General features: G+C 48.6%; 1 protein-coding gene across 4 annotated transcripts; it reads right to left on the bottom strand.

Annotated features, from left to right (window-relative positions):
* Positions 1-248: 248 nt before the first annotated feature.
* Positions 249-22138, bottom strand: FKBP15 (FKBP prolyl isomerase family member 15). 4 transcript variants are annotated; one of them, XM_083375036.1, is made up of 29 exons: positions 22002-22138; positions 17737-17846; positions 17285-17369; positions 15999-16068; positions 15583-15657; positions 15328-15426; positions 14334-14483; positions 14120-14188; positions 13814-13957; positions 13141-13283; positions 12727-12775; positions 12316-12435; positions 11771-11864; positions 11039-11142; positions 10209-10305; positions 9825-9934; positions 9170-9277; positions 8084-8178; positions 7861-7963; positions 5971-6142; positions 5579-5715; positions 5222-5377; positions 4410-4562; positions 4217-4309; positions 3888-3998; positions 3083-3190; positions 2396-2937; positions 1750-1846; positions 249-1631 (listed from the first exon to the last, which is right to left on the bottom strand). In XM_083375036.1, exons 1-29 carry the CDS (start codon positions 22052-22054, stop codon positions 1554-1556), a joined length of 3525 nt encoding a protein of 1174 aa, XP_083231162.1. In that variant the 5' UTR covers positions 22055-22138; the 3' UTR covers positions 249-1553. The 4 variants fall into 4 exon arrangements, with proteins under 4 accessions (XP_083231162.1, XP_083231164.1, XP_083231163.1 ...); XM_083375038.1 differs by having other exon boundaries at positions 4410-4547; XM_083375037.1 differs by having other exon boundaries at positions 9825-9931.
* Positions 22139-22156: the final 18 nt, after the last annotated feature.

Here is a 22156-nt window from a genome sequence, read left to right as displayed (position 1 = left end):
AAACCTACCAAAACTGAGAAAAGAATAATAGCAGAATTAAAACAAAAAAAAATGCACACACATATACCCGTTTTAAAATTCTCTGCCCAGATGCCCCTAGCCAGCCCCACCCCCAGGCTAAACGCAGCCACGACCCCTGTCGTGAATCCTTGCAGACACTGGATTTTGAAAACTCCACACAACGCATTAAGTGTGATTACGGGGCGCAACCATATCCATCCGCCCTCTCTTAAAAGAAAGAGTCAGGATGAGTGGCAATTGCATTTCCTTTAATTGCACTTTTATTTGTGGTTCCTCCCATCTCCACCCCTTCTCCTCCCCCCCCCACAAAAAAAAAGACACAAGATTGGCAAAATTTGTCCAACAGAAGGCCCAGCCGAGTTAGTGCTACGTTCTGCATCCAAAGAGAAAAATCCCGAACTGACGTTAGGAAAGTCGTAAAGACAAGAAGACAATGCACAAAGCTGAAGATCTTTGGGGGGGGAGGAGGGAGGGGCAAAGAAATGGGAAATTTTGGGGGGGTTTCATCCCCAAAACTAGCTCCATTGGTGTTTCCTCGTACGTCTTGTGTTTATTAGAAACGGTGACCTTTTTAAAGAAATTTCCCATCGCTTCTTCTAAAACGAGACTCGGCTATTGCTAGACGAAAGCTCAGTGAATCTGGCTTGCCTACCACACAGACTCCCACCAAGCCTTCCAAGAAATAACTCCAGCCCAAAAGGCTTTGTGAAGTGGGGAAACGTTGCATAGAGATGAAGGGGGCCACTTCTATCATTGCCGTCTTGAGCTGGAGAGGACCGGAAAAAAACCCATCTCACCCTTAAGGCAGGAGAGTCATTTAGAAGTAGGGAGAAGACGGCGAACGATCGCCCGAAAATCGAATAAAAAGACTGGATCAATTCATTTCTCCCTTGCTAAAACTACCTCTCGGTCCTCCAGCCATTTTCAAGGCTCTCCATCCTGCAGTGCAACGCTGGGTGGAGCCTCACGGAAAAAGGAAAAAAAAAGTTTGAAAGTGACCCGGGAATGCTGGAAACTCCCCACAACCCATCCTTCTTCTCCTTGGTCTGGTTGAAAAAAAAGAGGGTCCTTGGCTAGCCATTTAAAATCCTCCCAATTGTTCTGCTCGATGTGCAGAGGAAGGATCTCGATCAGGAGGCGAGGGGAACCCTCGGAAGCACCTGGTGGGCAGATGGGGCGGACGGGAAGAAAAAAAAATCTCAGGGTTACAAAAATCACATTTGCATGGCGGAAGGAATCCGGGAACGGCGCGGAGACCACTTTCAGCTCCACCTCTCCCTCGGTGAAGATTTTCTCACTTGCAAGAAAGCAGGAGCCTGAATTGCAGAGATTCAGGGCTTGCTCTTTGATTCAGTGCAGGGAGAGTGTATTCAAGCTTCCCCCCCACACACACACACACAAGTGACAATCCCAGAATCTCGCAGGGGCTACCTGAGTGCCAGCCACTTCTCAAGGCCGCCCCCTCTGTGTGCAAAACAACAAAGCAGAAAATATTCCCATGGCAAGTCGTCTTCCAGCTTTCGCCTGGTTGCTCATCCCAGCCAATCCAGGTCACTGTCGTCTTCGTCGTCTCCGAAAAGCGGGGTGGGGGGAGGCCGTCCCTTAAAGCTCTGGAGGACCGGGGAAGACAGACAAGTGTGAGATTGGAACACTTCCCAGAGTGGAGGGTTGAGGGGGGAAGGAGGGAATATACAATCATGCAGCCCCCCCCCCAAAACCAGGCCTCACCAGTTCTTCATCGTCCTCTTCCTCTTCCGGTGGACCTCCTGATGAAGGCAGCTTACAGTTGGTTGCGTTCGACAAATCGGCTTGACCCTCAGGGGTGCTGCGAGAAACGAGTAAAAGAACGGATTTGAGCCGTCTCTTAATTACGACTGAACACTGCTGGCATCCTAGCATCCCTCAAAAGAGGCTGATTTGGTTTGAAGAACAAGGCAAAGCCCTAACTCTCTTCCCATAGGGGGGGAGGGGGGAAGCCAGGATGTCCTGCCCTGCCTTGCCTTCCCCATCACAGCATCTACGTGTTGCAACCCCCACCCCCCAAAAATGGTAAGTCTATCCCACTGCTGTTAAAAAAGCTGTCCGTACTGTGCTAAGTTTGCTCAAACAAACTCCTGCAATACTACGCCAAGCCTTAGCAGAGCGAAATACGCAACAGCTGTGCATGAGAGGCCTTCACTGGAAGAGCTGAAGAGGTCCGCTGCTGACTGTGCCAGATTCCTACAAGGGATGGAGGCGCTCTCGCTTTTAAGGGCCACCCAAGGCCTCAGTTTTACAGATCTCAGTCTGCCTCCTGCAGCCAAACTGAGTTGGGAGGATACGAGAGCCTAGCTGAGACAACAGACGTGAAGCTCCTGACTCGTGAAGCACTGACCTGGAATCCACCTTGGGAGGGAGGGAAGCTGGTGGTGGCATCTCCCCAGCTTGGACTGTCTCATCCGTTGCAGCAGGTGGAAGGCTCAAGGAGGTCGGGCCCTGGTGAGGAACATCTGGGCAAGGGTCCTCTTCTCTTTCCGGGCCCAGTGTAGGCACGGCCTCCTCAACCGTTGGCTTCAAGGGAGCAGGAACTGCAGGGGTGTTCTCCACACCACCACCAGCGTGTGCTTCCGTCGGTCCAGACACAACCACCTCTGGAGGTTCTGCGACTGGGTCCAAGGATGCGAGGGTCAACCCGGCAGGCGTGCCTGAATGCTGTGTCTCCTCTTCCTCCGTGCTTTGACTCCCTTCTGAAGCGGGAGCAGACCTGTTCGGGTCTTCTTCTGGGTGGTCCGAAGGAATGGGAGATGCCACGGCTGGCATCTCATTAGAGCCGCTTGGCCGGTCTCGGTCCACGGCCACGGGACTTCCGCTCTGCCGTGATCCCTGCTCTTCCTGGCTGCGCTCTTTAGACCTTTCCAGCAGCTGAAGAGTGATGGTCTGGTACAAAGGAAGGATGGAAAATCAATGTCTCCTGGATTAGGAAACCGCCGAATGAGACAGGTAGGAGAAGAAAAATGAGGAGGTTTTTTTCTGAATGGTTATGAAGCCAAGGAGGTCAACGTCGCCTTGACCTGAGAGGTACCTTGATAGTGTTCATGACCACGCCCAGGACGATCCTTCCACTGTAGGACTCTTCCAACTCGAATTGGCCTCGGAGGGACTGGAAGACACCGTTCATGATCTTTTTCACCTGGAAAGGGAAGGGGATCCAGATGTGTACTGAAGAAAGCCTCCAGGAAAGACACACACACACACACTTCAGCGCTATAATTTCCATTCAGCCCCTTCTGGAAATTATTAAGTGAGATAGAAATAATTCTGCAAAGCCCTGTGGTCCTTCAAGGCCGATCCGACCTTTTATTTTATTTATTTATTTATTTATTTATTTTTATTACATTTATATACCGCCCTTTCCCTGAGGACTCAGGGCGGTTTACAGGGAATTAAAAAACCAGCAATACAAAAGTTAAATCCAATTTAAAAAAGATTAAACTAGCCCTGTGCAATTAAAACCCCGATTAAAATAAATTACTCCTCAGCCTGGGCCCGAGAGCTCAAAGAGCCAGGTTTTTATTTTATTTGATCTTAAAGCCCGCGTTAACAAAACCTCGCAGGGCTGAGCGGGCTTCCCTTCTCCACTTAGCCTCCTGTGAACTATGGAGGGGTTTATCTGAGATTTTAATTTACATTTTTTTTGTTGCTTTTATCAGAGAGCTGATCTGGCAGCAGGTCTTCCTCCTACGGGCCGCTTGCCGACTAAACAGGAGGCTGGAATTCCTACTGATGTACAGATTCTCCACTCCCAAAATGTAGACCTTTTTTTTTTTAAAGGAAAAAAAAAAGATCCCATTTAATAAGAGGTCTCCCTGGAGGGGCAAGATGTATACCTCTTCGGCTGAAGCTGCCGGTGGGGTCCTACTGATGATCTTCTTCAGCTCTTGGATCCGCTCTTCATAATGGGCAGTGAGGTCCGCCAGCTGGGACTGCAAGGCTGCACACTGGCAGGGGGTTTAGACAAACAAAAAAGGTTGGCGTGATGGAAACGGCTCTCTCGCCTCCAATTTGGCACATTTTCTTCTCCTCCTTTTTTTTTAAATACATTTTTTTAAAAAAAAATTTCTTTCCGAAGTTAAAATGCAAAAAGAAAAAGGTTTGAATAGCACTTAATATGTCTGTGCCTAGGAAAGGGCGGGAGGGGTGTGTGTGTGAACCTCACCTTGCCTTTAACGGCCTCTAGTTCTTCTACTCGATCCTGCAGCTCCGTGGATTTGGGGTCCTCCGAGCTGCTGCTGGCTTTGAGCAGAGAAATCTAGAAAGCAGGGAAGCAGGCTAACACGATTCCAGGCTGATTCCTTTCTTGACTCCAGCCCCCAGCGGGCTCTGCCTCTCCTTCCCTTACGGACACCTACCTTCTCCTCCAGCTGGGAGACCCTCTGTTGCTGGGCATCCCGTTGCTCACACACTTCCTGGAGCTGGCGGGCGTGCTGCTCCTTGGCCGAGCTCAGCAGACGCTCGCATTTGGCTTCCCACTGGGACTCCAGCTCGCTCTGCAGAAGGGAAAACTTCCCCGGGATAACAGACCGGTTGACTTCCATCCTAGCACACCCATCTCCTGGCCTTCCTGCTCCCCAAACGCCGTTCAAGGCGGTGACTTGGCGCCTTGTAATATGATGCCTCGACAAAGGAGGCTGAGTGGTTAGGGACAGGGGACTTTCCACAGCACTGTGGATGAGATGGGGGGGCGCGAAGGGCGACATTGGCCCATTTAGCTGCAGAGAGCAGCTTTTTGAAAAATTTAACGAAAAAACAAGACAAAACTGGAAACCTTTAGCAGCCAACACCCAGATAAGCTGGGATTGACACCAGACAAATCACAAGCCGAAAGCAGTATCCTAGTCAAAGGAACTACCTAAGCAATCAATCCAGGAGAAAACGACACCCTATTCAAGGAAACAAGCCACACTGGAAGAGCAAGCTACTGTATACAAACAGGGAAGAGACGCCACACTCCCTCGTGCTGATGGTGCTACCTAGCTGGGTCGTAAAATGTCTGCAAGCAAACGACCAAGTTCGGGGACCGCCGAGGATTCCACAGAAACCAGAAATTCTCGGAAGCAAAAGGCTACCTCAATACTGTAGCATTCCCTTAAGGCTTAAAGCTTGTATTTCCGAGATCGGTCACCCAGCTGCGCGTGGGGGCAAATTCCCTTCTGCCTCTCACCTGCTCCGAAGCAACGTTATTGGTGGATGCCCGTGACTTTTTCAGAAGCTGCCGGAGTTGATCCAGCTCTTCCTGGTAAGATCGGCGGATCTCATCTGCCTCTTCTTCGGCCTGTTTTCTCTCAAGGAGTGATTTTTTCTTCCTTTCGGAAAGATTCTGAAGGAGAGGAAGAAGAGGCGAGACGCTGAAAGCAGGTGTAGGTTGAGCGGGGACGGGCTGGGCAAGATGGGAGGACAAGGGAAACAGACTGTTCCTTCAAATTCTCCAGCGGCAAACCCGTCCCTACCAACCAGAATGTCTGTCATGGGCACAATCCTGAATGCCGGTGAGGATTCTAGTCCTTTCAGAGGTCCTCACTTTCTCTAGGTTCGCCTTCTCCACCCGGAGGTCAGCCAGCTCTTCCTCCAAAGCAACCACCTTCCCATCCAGCTGCTTCCGACTCTGCTTCTCCACCTGGAATTTGTTCTTGGCCTCTTCAGATGACTGCCGAAGCTCTACAAGAGTTGAGAAGAGAGGAACAAAGCACAGAGGTGGCATCAAACATAGCTCTGAGGCGCCCCTAAAGGAGGTCTAAAGGAGGATTTTTTTGGGGGGGGCCTGCAAGGAAGAAAGGTTGGGTTGATCTAAAGGCTGGGTTGATTCTATCTTCTGCAGAAGGTGGAGGACAGCGACCGGCCCATCCAAGGAGGTCTTCATCTGTCTGAGACAGGTGCTCTGCTTTACTTTAGAGACATGTCACCTTCCCTTACCTGTCAGCTGGGCCTGCAACTGGTTAAGCTGGGCAGCCTGTCTCTCGGCTTCCTTCAGGGCTGCATTCAGTTGGGAGCGCAGGTCCACCTCTTTCTTCTGATGGCCGGTCAGCTCCAGCTGAAGCCGGGAGATCTGGGCTGTAGCTGCGGCCAGTTCCTCGACAACTTTCACCTGCGACGGGAAAGAAAGATCCATCAGGAGAAAAAGCCGAGGGAGAATTTGTGCAAGGGTTTTTCTCCAAGAGGAAAAGAGGGAATGAAAGCACAGGTAACAGGTGAGATATCCCTCCAGAGGCTGAGACTGTGTAGGAAAACGCCAGGTGCAAAAAATCGGGGCTAGGCGTCACGTTCAAGTTAAGCTGATTTATTCCTCATGCCTACGCCCAAGCATCTCTTCAACTCCTAAGTCAATCTAAGTTGGCGCCAGAAAAGAGTTAATGGAATCCAAGAGGGATTGGTCTTAAACCGCTTGTGGGAACTTTAAGGATTCCGGGCTGATTCCTCTCTTGACTCCGCCAGCCATCAGGATCTACCTGTCCTCCTACAAAAAAGTCACTACTAGAAAGCGACGTACTTAGGCGGTGCTTTTCCTTGATTATTCTTTTGCCAATTCAAAATTGTGGGTTGCATCACAAGTGAGTAAAAATTATCTCAACGGGCAAAGTTTTTCCTGCACTTCAGGAAGGACATTGCTTCAAAAGGCTGAAATAGTAATACATCCTATAATAAGCATCAGACTGGGTTGCTTCTGAATGGACATTTATGTAAATTTAGGGAAAATTCACAGTCTTCGCCCCCTTACGTTCAAAATATTAGATGCTGAAATGGGTGGTCTGGTCTTAAAAACATTTACAAACTTTCCAACACTAATGATTTCCCTTTTTTTGTTTCCTTAAATTTTATCTTTTATTGAAATGTACGAAAAAGTAGCAACCAGCAGTTAAAAGACAAAGTTAAAAACAGGAAAAGAAAAGAAAAGCTTTCAAATTACTTTCAGCATCACATTTGGAGAACAGCCCTTGCACGCTCCGAATAAAGTTCAGTTCTGCACAGCTGATTAAGCGTGCCTCAGGTTGCAATTTGCACCACGGTCTGCAACACTCAACAACACGGGAGTGAGTAAACTTATCAAAAGAACTTTAGGTTGTCTTTCCCCCCCCCCCCGGCTCGTGAATTATTCATATATTAAATATATTTAAAACCTGCTTGGATCGCTAACGCAGACCGCTGAAACTTCTGGGAAACCCACATTGCTGAATGCAGGATATTCAAACCGAAAAACCGAGGGGTAAAACAGTTGGCGAGGAGACCGGCGTTTTTCCTGCTCAGGCTGAAAATGGGAACTTCTGGGGCAGGGGAAATTCCAGGTTATTCCAGACAACCGAGAACAGAGCCTCACCTGATCCCACCCCCAATCCGGTGGTAGCAGGTACTAGAGGGGGGGGGAAAGCAGTGACAGGAGAAGGACAATTAACGCCACCAGAATCGAAAGCCGGAGAGGAGACGAGAGAGAGATTGTTAGCCAAAATAAAAAAAAAAGATTGTGAGTCACATCCCTGGTGCTCTTGAAAAAACAATCTCTGTTCCAATACTTTTTGTAAAGGGGTTGTCCCTGCTTTTTCTGCAGGGCCAGTAGTAGGCTGGTACAGAACAGTTCCAATACAACCAACTTCTTCCCAGCCTGATGCCCTTCAGTGCCCAAAACCACACGCTGAAACACTGGAAATTCCAATTTTCCCCGTGTGGGATTCGGATGGTGGTAAGCAGAGAATTAACCTTAAATGCTGGCTAGAAGCCCAAGGTTTGGGGTTGGTGGGGAGATGCTCTCTTCATTTCTAAGCTATCTTGCCCTGCCTCTCAAATGTCCCCCTTTCCTCTTGGTGTCCTTACCTTTTCTTGCTCAGCATGTAAAACCCTGGCTTGAGAATGTTCAGTGTTCATTTGCAGAGAATTGTTCCTTTGCTCCATCAACAGATTGCTTTGTTCCACATATCTGGAAGGAAGACAAGACAGCCGCAGATCAAAGGCAGCCTTCACAAATGGAGACACAGCGAGCGTGCAATGGAAATAACCAATTATCGATCAATCTAATCAATGGGGGGGGAGTCCTCACCTCTGATTTCGCTGAATCAGCTCACTGATCTTCTCGTTCTGTTCCTCGATGCGACTGCTCTTCTCAAAAACCTCCTGCTTCAGCCTCTCGTTTTCCTGCAGAGAGGACCCCCCCCCAAAAAAAGATTGGAAAGCGTCCTTTTCTACTCGGGATTAGCGGCCAGGGGTTCCCGGTATAAACATCTATGGAGATCCTCAGTCGTCCAAGTCACGATTGTCCCAAAGGTGCTTTTTCAAAAGGCTTTTTTTCTTGGATGATGTTTCTCTTCTCGTCCAAGAAGCTTCCTCAGCTCTGACCAGATGGTGGGGAGTGGAAGGATTTACGTTCCTTGCAGACAGCTGGTCATTTGCCTTCTTTTAGAGAGTCACTGAGGCCATTTGGAGGTTTCTCTCTATCTTCAAGGTCAGCGGAGTCTGCAAGGAATATAAATCCTTCCATTCCCCACCGTCCAGTTGGAGCCGAAGAAGATTCTTGGATGAGAAGGAAAAGCAAGCAAGCAAGCAAGCTCAGAGAGCACCGAGGACCCCACAATTCAACTTAAGGCAGCCAATTGCCTAAATGTGTCTGCTAACTGGTGGGTTTGTGGGTTTCCAAAATATCTGGCCAGCTGAACTGGGAAGAAAGTTCCAAGACTAATCAGTATGGCTTGTAGACCAGCAAATCCTTAACGCCAGCTTCAAAGAAAGACAAGGAAGTCCAGTTAAAAGCATCTTTGGGTTCCTGTGAAACATCTCCAGATGGCTCTGTAGGACAACTCCCATCGGCAAAAGAGGGTGGAAGCTGTATGGACATCATTGCCAATGCCATCAGAGAAGTCTTCTCCTTAAGTAGGATGGGCTTCTCCATCTCCTTCAATGAGGGGACAGATGTTCTATTATCAACTAAGGATGGACAAAATGCCCCGATCCTGGAATGGATCGTTCCAGAGAATTGGCAATCATGTTAAATGGAAAAAGTTTGTTTGTTTTTTGTCAATGGAAAACTAAGAACCCATTATGGAGGCCAAGCTCCATGTACACACACACATACATTCAAAAGCATCCTGGAGAAGCTTAAGATCAACACTTCACTCTTTCTTCACTTTACCTGGACAATGCGCTGGATGTTGGTCATGATCATGGTTGTCTCCATGGTAACAGAGGAGATACTTGGTAACAAGCTTTGGGTTGAATTCTGTTTCTGGAGCTCCTCCACCTGTGAGATAAAGATAAGGTCTCGGATCACACCTTGCCTAAGGTATCTTATTCGATCCACGATAGCTACGATGCATTCAAGAGAGTGGTTTAAACCATGATGGGATTCACACATGATGTTATAGTTGAATGTAATGCATGATCCCAGCCATTCATCCACCCAGAACTCACTCTAAAGGAGATGCAAGGAGGACAAAACTGAAGCTGCCCCGATTTATGGCAACTTAAGCGTTGCCCAGAAAAAGATATCCAATTCCAACAGAAGGCACTATCGGTAGCTCGGTATCGAACTGTAGCCTTCTAGGTGCAACATCTCATGATGTTGCCGACTTGGGTAATGAAAGGTTGACAAGCAAGCAACCAAGCTCAGAGAGCACCAAGGACCCCACAATTCAACTTAAGACAGCCAATTGCCTAACTGGTGGGCTTGTGGGTTTCCAAAACATCTGGCCAGCTGAACTGGGAAGAAAGTTCCTAGACTAATCAGTATGGCTTGTAGACCAGCAAAATCCTTAACGCCAGCTTTCACCTCATCACTCGGATGTTACCTTAGCAGTTAGCTGGTCTATTTTGTCCACCACTTTGCCCACAGACAGGCGGATTTCGGTGTTCTGTTGCCTGGCTTCCGTCATTAAGAAAGACCCAATATCACCGGCTGCTTTGGGAGGAAACAGGAAACACAATTTTGGAAAAAGAGAGTATCAGGATCAGAGCAGTGAACAGAAAGAGCTACTCTAAAGGCTAAGGAAGAGGATCGGACGTCAATAAAAATAAATAAAAACGTTGGCAATTGCGGAGCAAAAAAGGAGACATCTGGGCTTCTTCTAACCCCTCTCTCTCTCTCTTGGGATAAGCTGCTGTGCCTAATCCTGGTTTAGCACGCTCTGTCGATGCAGGCCACGTAGGGCAGTGCCGTGCAGGTCTTCGCTTACCTTGGAAAGGAACAGGAAAGATGGCCCCCATCGGTTGGAGCTGGGAAGCTGCCGCAGGGCCTTGTGCTGGGTACCCATAGTTCATGCCTGTGTATGGCTAAAAGGGTGAAGTTAAGACAGAAAGATCTTTTAGCTCCAAGGCTTTCAGTTCCAAACTGGAAACTGTTAGCAGTCTACAGGAAGTCCTCAGCTTACAACTGGTCGTTTCAGCAACTGTTCAAACCTACTTACAATCTGTTTCCAGAGTTCCCCCAGCTACGTACCCCACCTGGGTCAGGAGGCAGCTAGGCCCTCTCTCTGCAGTCAAGTGCCCAACGATTCACAGATTTTATTTTGCTGCTTTCCAGACTTTCCAACCAGTTTTTGGGAAAACCACACCCGGGGGGGGCGGGGGAGATACGTAGATTTGCCCAATGACTACTGCGTTCACTTAATGACCCACTTAATGCAAAAAGAGTCCTGAAATCAGATTCCGTCTTCCGGCCTACAGAAATTCCCAGGCTTCATTACAGTTATAAGCTGAGGAATACGTCTATTTATCCAAAGAAACAGTAAGGATCAACATGTGAATTTCCAGCAAGTGGTCCCTTTTACAATGAGAGATCTATACACAGGCAATCAAAGGCAGCAAGATTCTCCCCTGCTTTTTCAACTGAAGAGAGGACCGGGGGGGGGGGGTGTCCCTTCAGGGCAGAAAGAGCCGTTCTCTGATCTGTTCATGGTTTAGCTGCCCTTCCTGGGATCAAGCTGAGAAACAACTGCCACAGCAAGGCAGGCTAAATATAAAGAGACGGGTAGAAAGAGGACCCAGCGCTCATCAACACCCATACCTGAAGACTCTGAGCAGAGCCAGGAAGAGCTGGATGTGGATGCAAGGCTGTAGGCATCACAGCAGCTGAGGGCACCTGGAGTCCAGGAGCAGGAGCCTGGGGCCCTGGGGGGGGGAAAGGGGAGACCGTGAATAATCCTGCAGTTGAGAAAGGTGGGGTCAACGCAGGAGCTAGATAAAACACACGTCTGCAGAAACCAGAAATCATTCTTCCGAAGGTGAGTTCTGGGTGTGTTCTAGATCCCAAGTCTGATCTTGGTGGCCTCCAGAACGTAAGCCAGTGCAGAAATCAGAAGAAACTAGAAATCATTCTTCTGAAGGTGAGTTCTGGGTGTGTTCTAGATCCCAAGTCTGAGCTTGGTGGCCTCCAGAACGTAAGCCAGTGCAGAAACCAGAAGAAACTAAAAATCATTCTTCTGAAGGTGAGTTCTGGGTGGGTTCTAGAACCCAAGACAGCCAGGAGGAGTAGCCTGGGGCCCTGGAGTGCAGTGCAGAGCAATTCTACGGCAGCACAGAATGCACAGACAAGGGCAAGAATTTTTACGTTCTTCAACCAGGTTTCTAGCCCCTCTGGTCTCACTTAAATTTGGAGGAGCCAATGGACAATACGCTAACACAGTGTCAAAACCACTGGGGTCCAAGGGAAGGCATTTCGATTTTTTCCCCCCACTACTTTACTAACAAATGCAGGTTGAAGATGAAATGCAGGTTGAGAGTAGATGGATTTACATGCCTTGGGCTGTGATCTGAGGAAGACCAGCTGGGGAAGATGGTTTCAGCGGAGAAGATGTGACGGGATAAGCAGCTTCTCGCAAGGTGTGGGGGTCCTGAAATGCACACCCACCAGGGGATGTATTAGTTTATCTTAGTTTTCCCTTGCCATCCTAAACCACTTTTCTCCTTTAATAGGCCACCCTGAAGGCAGCACAAAATAAATGGCGTAAAATCGGGCCCAGTCACACGAGTTCCTTGACTTGTGATCATATGTGCAGGCTCAAATGCCGCCGTAAACTGTGAGCTATTGTTATCGTTTCATGCTTCCTTAATTGTCTCTCCCATTCATTCATTCATTCATTCATTCATTCATTCATTCATTCAATCGATCAACCAATTTAAATATCTACCTATCTCACATGTGACTCTCTAGGCAGCTTACAATAAGATGGTAAAGGAAAGAATTGGGAATTTGGAACAAGACCGATCCTTGTGAGCAGTAAGGATTCCCCCCCCACACACACACACATTTGCAGTAGCCTCCAGATTCTGAGGCCCACCCACCTCGATCTCCGAGTCGCTTGAGTCCAGCTGGACCGGAGCCGAACCGGGAAGGAAAGGCAGCATCGGCTGACCCATCTTTGCCATTCGTGAAATCAGCTTTGCTTTTGCCATGTTGGGGTTCTGACACAGGGAAAGAAAGAAAGGTATCAGATGAAACGCCCTAATTTCCTGGGCCTAGCCTGTAAAAATCAGCCCACAGGGACCCCCGCCTCTCAGCTTTCAAAAACCAGGCAGCACGGGGTCCCTCGGTTAGCTGGGAATGAATTCATTCCACTTGACTCAGAATTAGTTCCCACAACTATCAGAAAGTTGTTGTCAACAAGATTCGATTCAGGTGAAACGGAGTTTCGATGCCACCCTGCAGTTAAAAGCTGGAGTAAGTACGCCAGTCTGGGTGAAGCAAAGACTTACCGCTAGTTGTTCACTGAGAGAGTTGGATTTGGCCCGCACAGCTGGCTCCCTGTGGCATAAAAAGTCCACCAGTCATAAAAGGGCCAAAGTTAGAAGACCCCTGAATTGGAGGCTTAGAACTGCTGAGCAGCGTAGAAGGTCTGTTTGAAGCATTTCAAAGCTTGCACCGCTGTTTCTCAACCTCAGCTACTTTAAGGTGTGTGGGCTTCACCTCCCAGAATTCCTCAGCCAGGGTGGAGTCGAAGTCCACCTGTCTGAAGGTTGCCAAAGGTAACAATCGCTGGCCTACAGCATTTGAATTGAAGGTGAACGGTTGCTAGCATTCCCGATTCTTTCTCAAACAGCAGAGCCTGCCCAACAAAAACGGAACGTGCGGGAGAGGATTGAAAAATTCAAATCAAATTACTAACTCACCCAGGCTTTGGTGGTAGGGTACTGGGAGGACACCCTGCAGGGTCGGTGCTGAGATGTTCAGCGTTTGGTCCTGGGGAGGGTGTGAGGGAATCCCTGGGGGCCACATTCTGCCCATTGGAAGCAGCGTCCTTGGCCAACCTCACCTAAGAAAGATGGAGGCATGAGACAGGATAATAAGAGTTGGAAGGGACCTTGGAGGTCTTCTAGTCCAACCCCCTGCTCAAGCAGGAGACCCCATACAATTCTGGACAAATGGCTGTCCAGTCTCTTCTTGAAATCCTCCAGTGTTGGAGCACCCGCAACTTCTGGTGGCAGGTTGTTCCACTGGTTAACTGTTCTCACTTTCAGGAAATTCCTCCTTAGTTCTAGGTTGCTTCTCTCCTTGATTAGTGTCCATCCGTTGCTTCTTGTCCTGCCTTCAGGGGCTTTGGAGAAGAGCTTGACTCCCTCCTCTTTGGGGCAGCCCCTGAGATACTGGAAGACTGCTACCGTGTTTCCCCTCGTCCTTCTCCTCATTAGACTAGACCTACCCAATTCCTGCAGCCGTTCTTCGTCTGTTTTAACCTCCAGTCCCCTAATCACCTTCGTCGCTCTTCTCTGCGCTCTTTCCAGACAGACAGAGCTACACAGGTGACAGCTGCGAAACACCCCCTAACGAAACACAACAGCTTACCCTCTTGACGTCCACCTCGAAAGCCAGGGTCGAGTCCGGAGGCACGTGATTCGCTACTCCCTGAGACCCATAAGCCAGAGCTGGAGGGACCACTAGGAAGCGCTTGCTTCCTTTCTTCAAACCAAGCATCCCTTCTTCCCAGCCCTTTGGGGACAAAACCATAAGCCATAAACAGATGAGACTTCGCTCGCTCCCTTAAGCCTGAAAACAGAGCTTTAAATCACATGGGTTTCCCTAGCTGAGGACGTTTAAAAAAAACGCAAAAATCCCACTCGGAGCCCCTTGAAACAGGACTGCCTCCCTCACCTTGATGACTTTGCCAGAACCCAGCTTCAGGCGGAGGAGCTTCTCCTTGTTCACGTTGGAGTCGAAGACCTGTCAGGATAAAACGCAAGCGGGCTGTGAAAAGGGGGGGAACCGAGCGCTTCGCGGCACGGAGAGCAATCCCGCGAACTCGGGAAAACCGTCCCGAGCTCTTTTTTTTAAGGGGTTGAGGATCCTTCCTTCTCCTGGGTTTTACCTGCCCCAGCCCGGAGTTCTGGAAGAGCCAGCCGGTAAAGGCGACTTCGAGCGCGTCGCCGGCTTCCACGGCTGGACCGTCTCCGAGGATCAGATCCTGGCACAGCACCGAATCAGGGGAAGGGCTGCTGTTATGCTTGGCGATGCAGAGCTGTAAGGGAAAAGAACGAGCTCTGAGTAACTCCAGGCAACTTCAGACTTATAGAATTGCAGGGGTCACGTGTCCACCGGGAGGGAGGGAAGAAAGAAATGGAGGAAGGATGGAAGGAGGAAGGGAGGGAAGGAGGGAGGGAAGGAAGGAAGGAAGACAAGGGTGGAGGAAGGAAGGAAGACAAGGGTGGAGGAAGGAAGGAAGACAAGGGTGGAGGAAGGAAGGAAGACAAGGGTGGAGGAAGGAAGGAAGGAAGGAAGGAAGGAAGGAAGGAAGGAAGGAAGGAAGACAAGGGTGGATGAAGGAAGGAAGGAAGACAAGGGTGGAGGAAGGAAGGAAGGAAGGAAGGAAGGAAGGAAGGAAGGAAGGAAGACAAGGGTGGAGGAAGGAAGGAAGGAAGGAAGACAAGGGTGGATGAAGGAAGGAAGGAAGACAAGGGTGGAGGAAGGAAGGAAGGAAGGAAGGAAGACAAGGGTGGAGGAAGGAAGGAAGGAAGGAGGAAGGAAGACAAGAGTGGATGAAGGAAGGAAGGAAGGAAGGAAGGAAGGAAGGAAGGAAGGAAGGAAGGAAGGAAGGAAGGAAGGAAGACAAGGGTGGATGAAGGAAGGAAGGAAGACAAGGGTGGATGAAGGAAGGAAGGAAGACAAGGGTAAAGGAAGGAAGGAAGGAAGAAAGAAAGAAGACAAGGGTGGAGGAAGGAAGGAAGGAAGGAAGACAAGGGTGGAGGAAGGAAGGAAGGAAGGAAGGAAGACAAGGGTGGAGGAAGGAAGACAGTGTGGCCACTCAGAACAGCTGTTTCATTTCGCCCAAGGGCAGGACTAAGCTCCGAGCACAGTGTGGGCACCTGCTTGCTGAAATCCACTCCTGCTTTCTCAGATTCAAACATGATGGACCAGTTTTGCCTCTGATCATCATAAAATGTCCCATAGTTGTTGGGCTGGATCTAGACAAACAATAAAAAAGAACGAGCCTCAGTTCTGGGTGGTAAAATGGTAAGATTACTTAACGCGTTCCATGGACCCATCCAGGAAGCCTTCGTTACAGGCTTTCAGACCAATGTCAAGTTTTTTCCCCCAACCTTTAACCCCCCGAGGCTTACCGTGAACACAAAGCCTGCGTGGATTCTTGCGCTGGTGATCTGCTGCTGCTGGTTTATATAAAGCAGGATCCTGTACTGGATTCCATACGCCGTGGAAAAGAGGAAGAAAAGGGGGGGGGAAACCCAAGGATGTTCAGAGACACCACCACCCCTTGAGCTGCCGCAGCAAGCAAATTCACACGGAACAGATTTTATTGAATTTGGGTTTAAAGTGTAATGAAAGTGCATTTTCAACCAATGGGGAGACTTCTATAGAAAGTCAGGATTGAACGAATGAAGCCGGATTATCGCCCAATCCGGCTCTTTCAGGTAGAAGGGGTTGGCTTTAGGCCTCTTTTGAGTTTTTCAAAACAACGTGGTCTAGAAACCAGGACGCAAAGGGAAGCACTAAGGCCACCCAGAGTCCCACCACTTACCTCCTGGGTTGCGTGGCACCCTACCACAGCCGCTCCGTATTTGCCCTGTTTCACATACGTCCCGTTTGTACTGGAAGGAGACAGTAACAGCCTGTCAGCTTCGGACGCTTTTAATCTTAAGACACAGGGACTCGGCTTACCACCAAAATTCCCACCGCTAAGGGCAACATTTGTCCAGAGAATTTTGCCCCGTTTTTAACGACCTTTCTTGCCACCTGTCAGGACCCACCCCAAACCACGTCTTAGGAAGACAAAACTCTTGGAGCCAAATCTAGTCCAAAAGGAATCTTTACTATGACATGCTTGGTTGTAGGAATACAAGACAGGACTTAATATTGTTCTACAAACTAAAACCTTATAAAGAGTTCCTGGTTCAACCCCCCTTAACCCCATTTGGTCAGTCCCCTCCTATCATCCCTCTCGTGGGAAAAAGGAACTTAGGACCTTTTATGTTTATTGCTCTCTTCCTTGACACAAGCCAGACGCTACTCTCCCTTTTAAAAGGCTTCTCTTTTCCTTTGAAATGCCTAATACAGGCTCAATACACATTCGTTCCTTCCTCCTCGGGAGATGGCAGAATCCAGGAACAACGTTTTAAACATACATTTATGAATATGATATAAATGGATTCTGACACCACCGTTGTGAAGAGGAATCACTGCGGTGGTAAAGCTAGTAAGATGATTGCGAAGGGAACCTGGTTTTCCCCCGTCGACTTTGCTCCTCAGAAAGCCGCAGAAGGGGATCACGTGATTCCCTCGGGGACGCTGCGGCCGTCGTAAATGAGTCAAGGGTCCGAATTTTGATCCCACGATCCTGGGGATGCCGCGTGAAAAACGGTCCTAAGTCCCGTTTTTCAGGGTGACGAACTTAACAACTGCAGTTGATTCACCCAGCAACTGCGGCCAGCAGGGGGGTAAGATGGAGCAAAATTTACTTAAGTGTCTCGCTTAGCGACCGAAAGGTTGAGGATTCCCTGTAATCAGGTGAACGCTCACCTCTCGGAGCTCCATCGCTGGAGCTTTTCCAAACTAGACCAGACAACCCTTTGACCCGGGATGGTATAAGGCTTCTGCCTTGAGCAGAGGGTTGGACTAGACCTCCAAGGTCCCTTCCAACCCCTGTGGTTGTATTCTAGACTCTTGGTAGCTCGGGGTTGAAGGATGGGGGCTTTGGTGTTCTCTGAACCCTCCTTCCCCACAGGGGAAAAAAAACACCCGCTGAATAAGGGCGAATAATACTAGAAGGAGCACTTCTAGTAGTGACTATAATACTATAGTACTTACAACCGATAGGCGTGGACGGCTGTGGCTATGAAGACGGAGGGCACTCCTCCAGGCGGAGGAGGCTTCTGAGCCGGAGGGCCTGCGCCTGAAGCGAAACACAAGGAAGACACCCTGTTGTACATTTTGCAGTGGGATGCGGGCCAAAACATCTGGAAGACCAAGCCGCTGGCCCCAGACAGTGGAGTGAGGAAGGGTCCCTATCTGTCTCGCTTAGCAACAGAGATTTTGGACTCCGTGGCGGTTAGAAGTCGAAGGCTGCCTCTGCTCAACAGAGGGGGGGTCCCACGTTAATTGATTTAGGGGGTCCCAGCCCCACCAAGTTCAAGGAGCCTTTCACCGGCCGAGTGTTTTCAAAATTGTTATCCCAGCCAGATCCATCGGAGGGCGCCATTACATTTCCCCAGCTGGAGAAAAGCTGTCATTGCTCGGGATTTGGGCCAACAATTACTTACCTGTGGCTGGAAGACTTTTCTTGGGCTGTTTGGGGGCTGTATACTGAAAAAATTCATTCCCAGTACCAGGGGCTGTCTGGTCCATGCCAAAGAGAGAGGCCAGCCTGGCCCTGCAGAAAGAGGGGGAAGTGCCCAGTTAATAAAGAGAAATAAAGGTGAGAACTGGTAAAGGAGAATATTTGAGGCTCAGGGTTGAAATGAGGGGTCCTCGGTGCTCTCTGAGCTTGGCTGTCTTCTTGCAGATGTTTCTTGACCCAAACTAGGTAACATCATCAGCGCTAGGAGGAGGAGGAGGAGTTTAGGGGGGGAAACACCCCACAAGATAGCTGTGGCCAGCCATAACCCTAAGCCAAGCAGGCACTGTCCAAATTAAATATGCAAATTTGCAGAATCTTCCGCCAAACCTGGACCATGCCCACCGGGAGGTGAAGCACAAGGAGGACCAGCACCATGCATTAAAGAACTCCACTCTGCCTTGAAATCCTGTCCTGTTTTCACAAGTCTTCAGAGCTAGAAACTCGCACAGTCAAATCAATCGCAAAAGCTGAGAATTTCCCTCAGTGCTAAGTCCAATTGCCAAGCCGAAATATTCAGTCCTGGGCTAAACAGATGCTCTCAATATTCTGGGACCGAAGGTTGCAATAAACCAAACCAACTGACCCGTGGGCAGCTTGCCAAAAATACTCGGTCCGCCATGAATTCGCCATGGCCACCTTCGGCTCCGACTGGCTGTGCCTCTCTGTTCACAACCTTCATGACTGTTTTCCTCAAGGATAATTGCATTTCCTCCTCCTCCTCCTCCTCCTCCTCCTCCTCCTCCTCCTCCTCCTCCTCCTCCTCTTCTCCCATCTTGAAGCATTAGCAGCCAGGGGGCTGGGAAGCTAACAATGCAAACTCGAGTTTCAAAAAAAAAACAAAAAACCATTCTCAATTTGCACAAGATCGGGTCTCTGGAATTGCGGCAGCGACCTTGGAAAAGCTAAGAGGCGAGTCTCTAAACTTAAGGAGTCATCACACCAATCGCTTGTCAGATCTGCTCTGGACACCTAACTCCAGAGACCAATTCTGCAGAATCAGGCTTTAAGAGGAGTTCAGATCCGTGGGAACGGAATTCAGAAAGACCAAGGAGGAACGGCGTTTTATGAAACGAGGAGCCTGAAGGAAGAACAGGCTGAACCCCCAGATTGAATTCTGCAGCCTGGATCTCTCCCTGAGGGCTGCAAAAAGGGGTCAGAAATGCCATTTCTGCTCCCCCCCCCCAGTAGGCATTGAATTATTCAAAAAAATAGCCTATTCAGTATTGGGAACGTTTTGATTTGGTGTTGGTTTTTGATCGGTGTTGCCAATGGAGTGGGGAAACAAGCATTTTGTGGGGTCCCTGGTGCTCTCTTGCAGCTGGTTCATCGCCAAACCGGGTAACGCCCTCAGTGCTAATAAACATTTTAAATAATAATGATAAACACGAGCATTTTGTTCATCCATAAAAATCGCAGCGCTTTCACCGAAATAAGGACGTCCTAGAACAGGACATAAGTTTCCAATTAAAGTTGAAGCCTTGGTAGTTCTTCCCAACTCAGGAAAACACCATCTTATTATCTCCTTCCCCTTTTTGGAACGGGAGATGAAGGGAAATGAGACAAGGTCCCGTGACAGTGGTCTGGATTGGATTGCAGGCCTGAAAAGCTGCCCCAATCAGCTGCTTCTCATTTGCTCAGCTAATTCCGGATGGGTGGAAAGGGGGAGAAAAAAAAGGAAGTAAAGCCAAATTAAAAGGAGCAGGATGGCCTCCAGCTATTCTTGAAACCACGGCCAAGCGTTTTCTTAACTTAGGGCTCTGCGTTTTCTTAACTTAGGGCTCTGCAGACCTTTTCTGGGGCTACAATCTGTAGGATCCCAGGGGCAGCCAAGTTCCTCCAAAGCATCAGCTCCCTTCTCCCTGTTCCGTTTTGCGACCTTTCTTGCCACAGTTGTTAAGTAAATCGCATCAGTTAGCAACACTTAAATGAAGGTGAAATGGCTTCCCCAGTCACTCTGCTTGTCAGAAGGCTGCAAAAGGGGATCACGTGAACGCTGGGTCACGTGATCTGACTAAAGGATATTTATCAACAAATCTGAAGGGGGGGGGAGAGAGACAGACAGACAGACAGAGACATACTATCTTTCCCCAAACTGAAAAATACAAGAAATCCACCCAGCAAAGGCCAAAGGGAATTGTAGTCCCAGCTTTTCTCAAAAGCTAGGCTGGGAAAAGCTGATGCCTTCACACATCTCAGGGGTTTGGAATGCAGGGACCATCTTGGAAACTGCCCACAATGTTTGCAAAAATCTTCCATTTTGCAAATCCAGCTATGCTGATCACAGCAGTGCAACGGTGGAGTTTCCCTAGCATGAAATCTCCTCCTTTCTCCTCCTGTTTCCCCACCACCACCACCACAACACACACACACCAGGAATCTTTTCCTCAGTCATGTGCACGCCACATATTTCCAGGCAAGCTTGAGGACAACGCTGCTCAGTTCTGACATGTCTGGCCGCAAACAAAGCCAGACCCTAGTTTTACCTTAAGCCCCATTATGCAAACCACGATCCCTACCTTGCAAGCCAACAAGCTCTTCTCTGCAACTACTTATTATTTATTTATTTTATTTATTATTGGGACTTATATGCCGCCCTATCGTGGTGATGGAAAGCATGGCATGACATGCAGACGTGCAGAGATGGTGGTTTGTGTAGGCTAGTTGTAACTAAGTTTTCATTCTTTCTCTGATGCCTTTCATTTCTTTGGCTTAATATTTTATCCCTCCCCCTCCCCCCTGTGCTCTGCACGTTGCTTAGCCTGGAGTAATATAGGTATGCAGGTAGGTAGGACAGGCAGGAATAATCTCCCCCAACCCCCCTCATATTTCCAAAGCCAGAGGAGTCACAAACACTAATCTAATCAATACAAGCTTCTTTCCACCCGACCTTTTGCCCTGACACTTCTCGATTGCATAACCTCCCAGCCTTAACTAAGCACATTCTTGCGACATTCAGAGACAAGATAATTGTTCTCCCCACCAACCTCTTTAATGCTGACAGACCATATACAACTACCAAGGAGAATCTCTGACACTGTTATGCCTGTTTACGTCAGTAACTGCCTCTATTTTTTTGACATAAGAATATAAGATTCCACGTTTACTAGCGCAAGCCTGTCCAACCTGGTGACCTTCCAAACGCCGAGAATACAACCGTCAGGCCTCACACCACACACCGAAAGCACATTGTCCACTAATGTTAAGTTACAAATGGTGGCATCCACAAACCACACTAAGCAATCTACGATTTACCAGGGGGTCTGTGTGCGTGTGTGTGTGATCCATTATTATGGAAAAGTCCTTTCCAAATGCTCTCTACAGATGCTGAGAAGCAAGGAGAAAGCCAGCTGTGATTTCAGACCCCTCTCCTGAATTTTAAATGCCTTCTACACATGCTCAGAGGCACCCGGGGGGGGGGGGCTGAAAAAGCCAGCTCTGATTTTAGACCTTTGAATTTGAATGCACTCTGAACGGGCTCAGAGGCACTCAGGGATGGATGAATGGCCCTCCCCTGAAATTTTATACATATACACATATATGTGTAAACTTTTAAATTGCTAACAAAGAATTAAGGGAGACTGATATGCATTTCAAACTTATTAGTTTTCATCAGTCAGCCATACCCTTCTGAGATTCGAACCTGGGCTGATTGCACATTAGGCAGTTGTTTTCACCTCTAAGCCACAGGATCTCTCTCGCTTTGTTAGCTGAGAAGCAAGGGGAGATATATGTCAAATTTATTTATTTATTTATTTATTAAATAAATGTTAACTAAATAAATGTTAAATAAATGCTTGTTAACTATTTTTAGATTACCTTGCTAGGCTGACACAGGAAATAAAGATTTGTCCCATGTTTGGGGCCTAGCAAGGTAATCTAAAAAAATAGTTAACAAGCATTTGACATACACATATATACATATACACATATATACATATATACATATACACATACATATATATACATATATACATATATATATATATTCATATATATACATATATATGTACATGCTATATTGTTATATCATATATTATATATTATATATATATTAGGGATTAGCCCCAGCAGGGGTGGTCCAGGTTGGCCCCTCAGCTTTGACAAGCGAACGGAAGTACCTAGTTCCTCTTCCGGTCCCGCCCACAGGCCCGCCTTTCGGCAGGGCTTGACCCCCTCCCGCGCTCTCACCCTCCCGTCGGGGACAGGAAGTCGGCATCGTCCTCCTCGGCGCCCCCCAACATTTTTGGGGCCCCCGCCGTTCCGCCGCGCCCGGCTGCCGCGCTGCCCCAAAGCGAGGCGGAAAGTGTCGTAAAAGCGCCGCCGGAGCGAAGCCCGGCCCACTC

The sequence above is a fragment of the Vipera ursinii genome (assembly GCF_947247035.1).
Source record: "Vipera ursinii genome assembly, chromosome: 16".
In the NCBI taxonomy this organism is placed as follows: domain Eukaryota; kingdom Metazoa; phylum Chordata; class Lepidosauria; order Squamata; family Viperidae; genus Vipera; species Vipera ursinii.
This window is presented reverse-complemented; position numbering and strand designations above follow the sequence as displayed.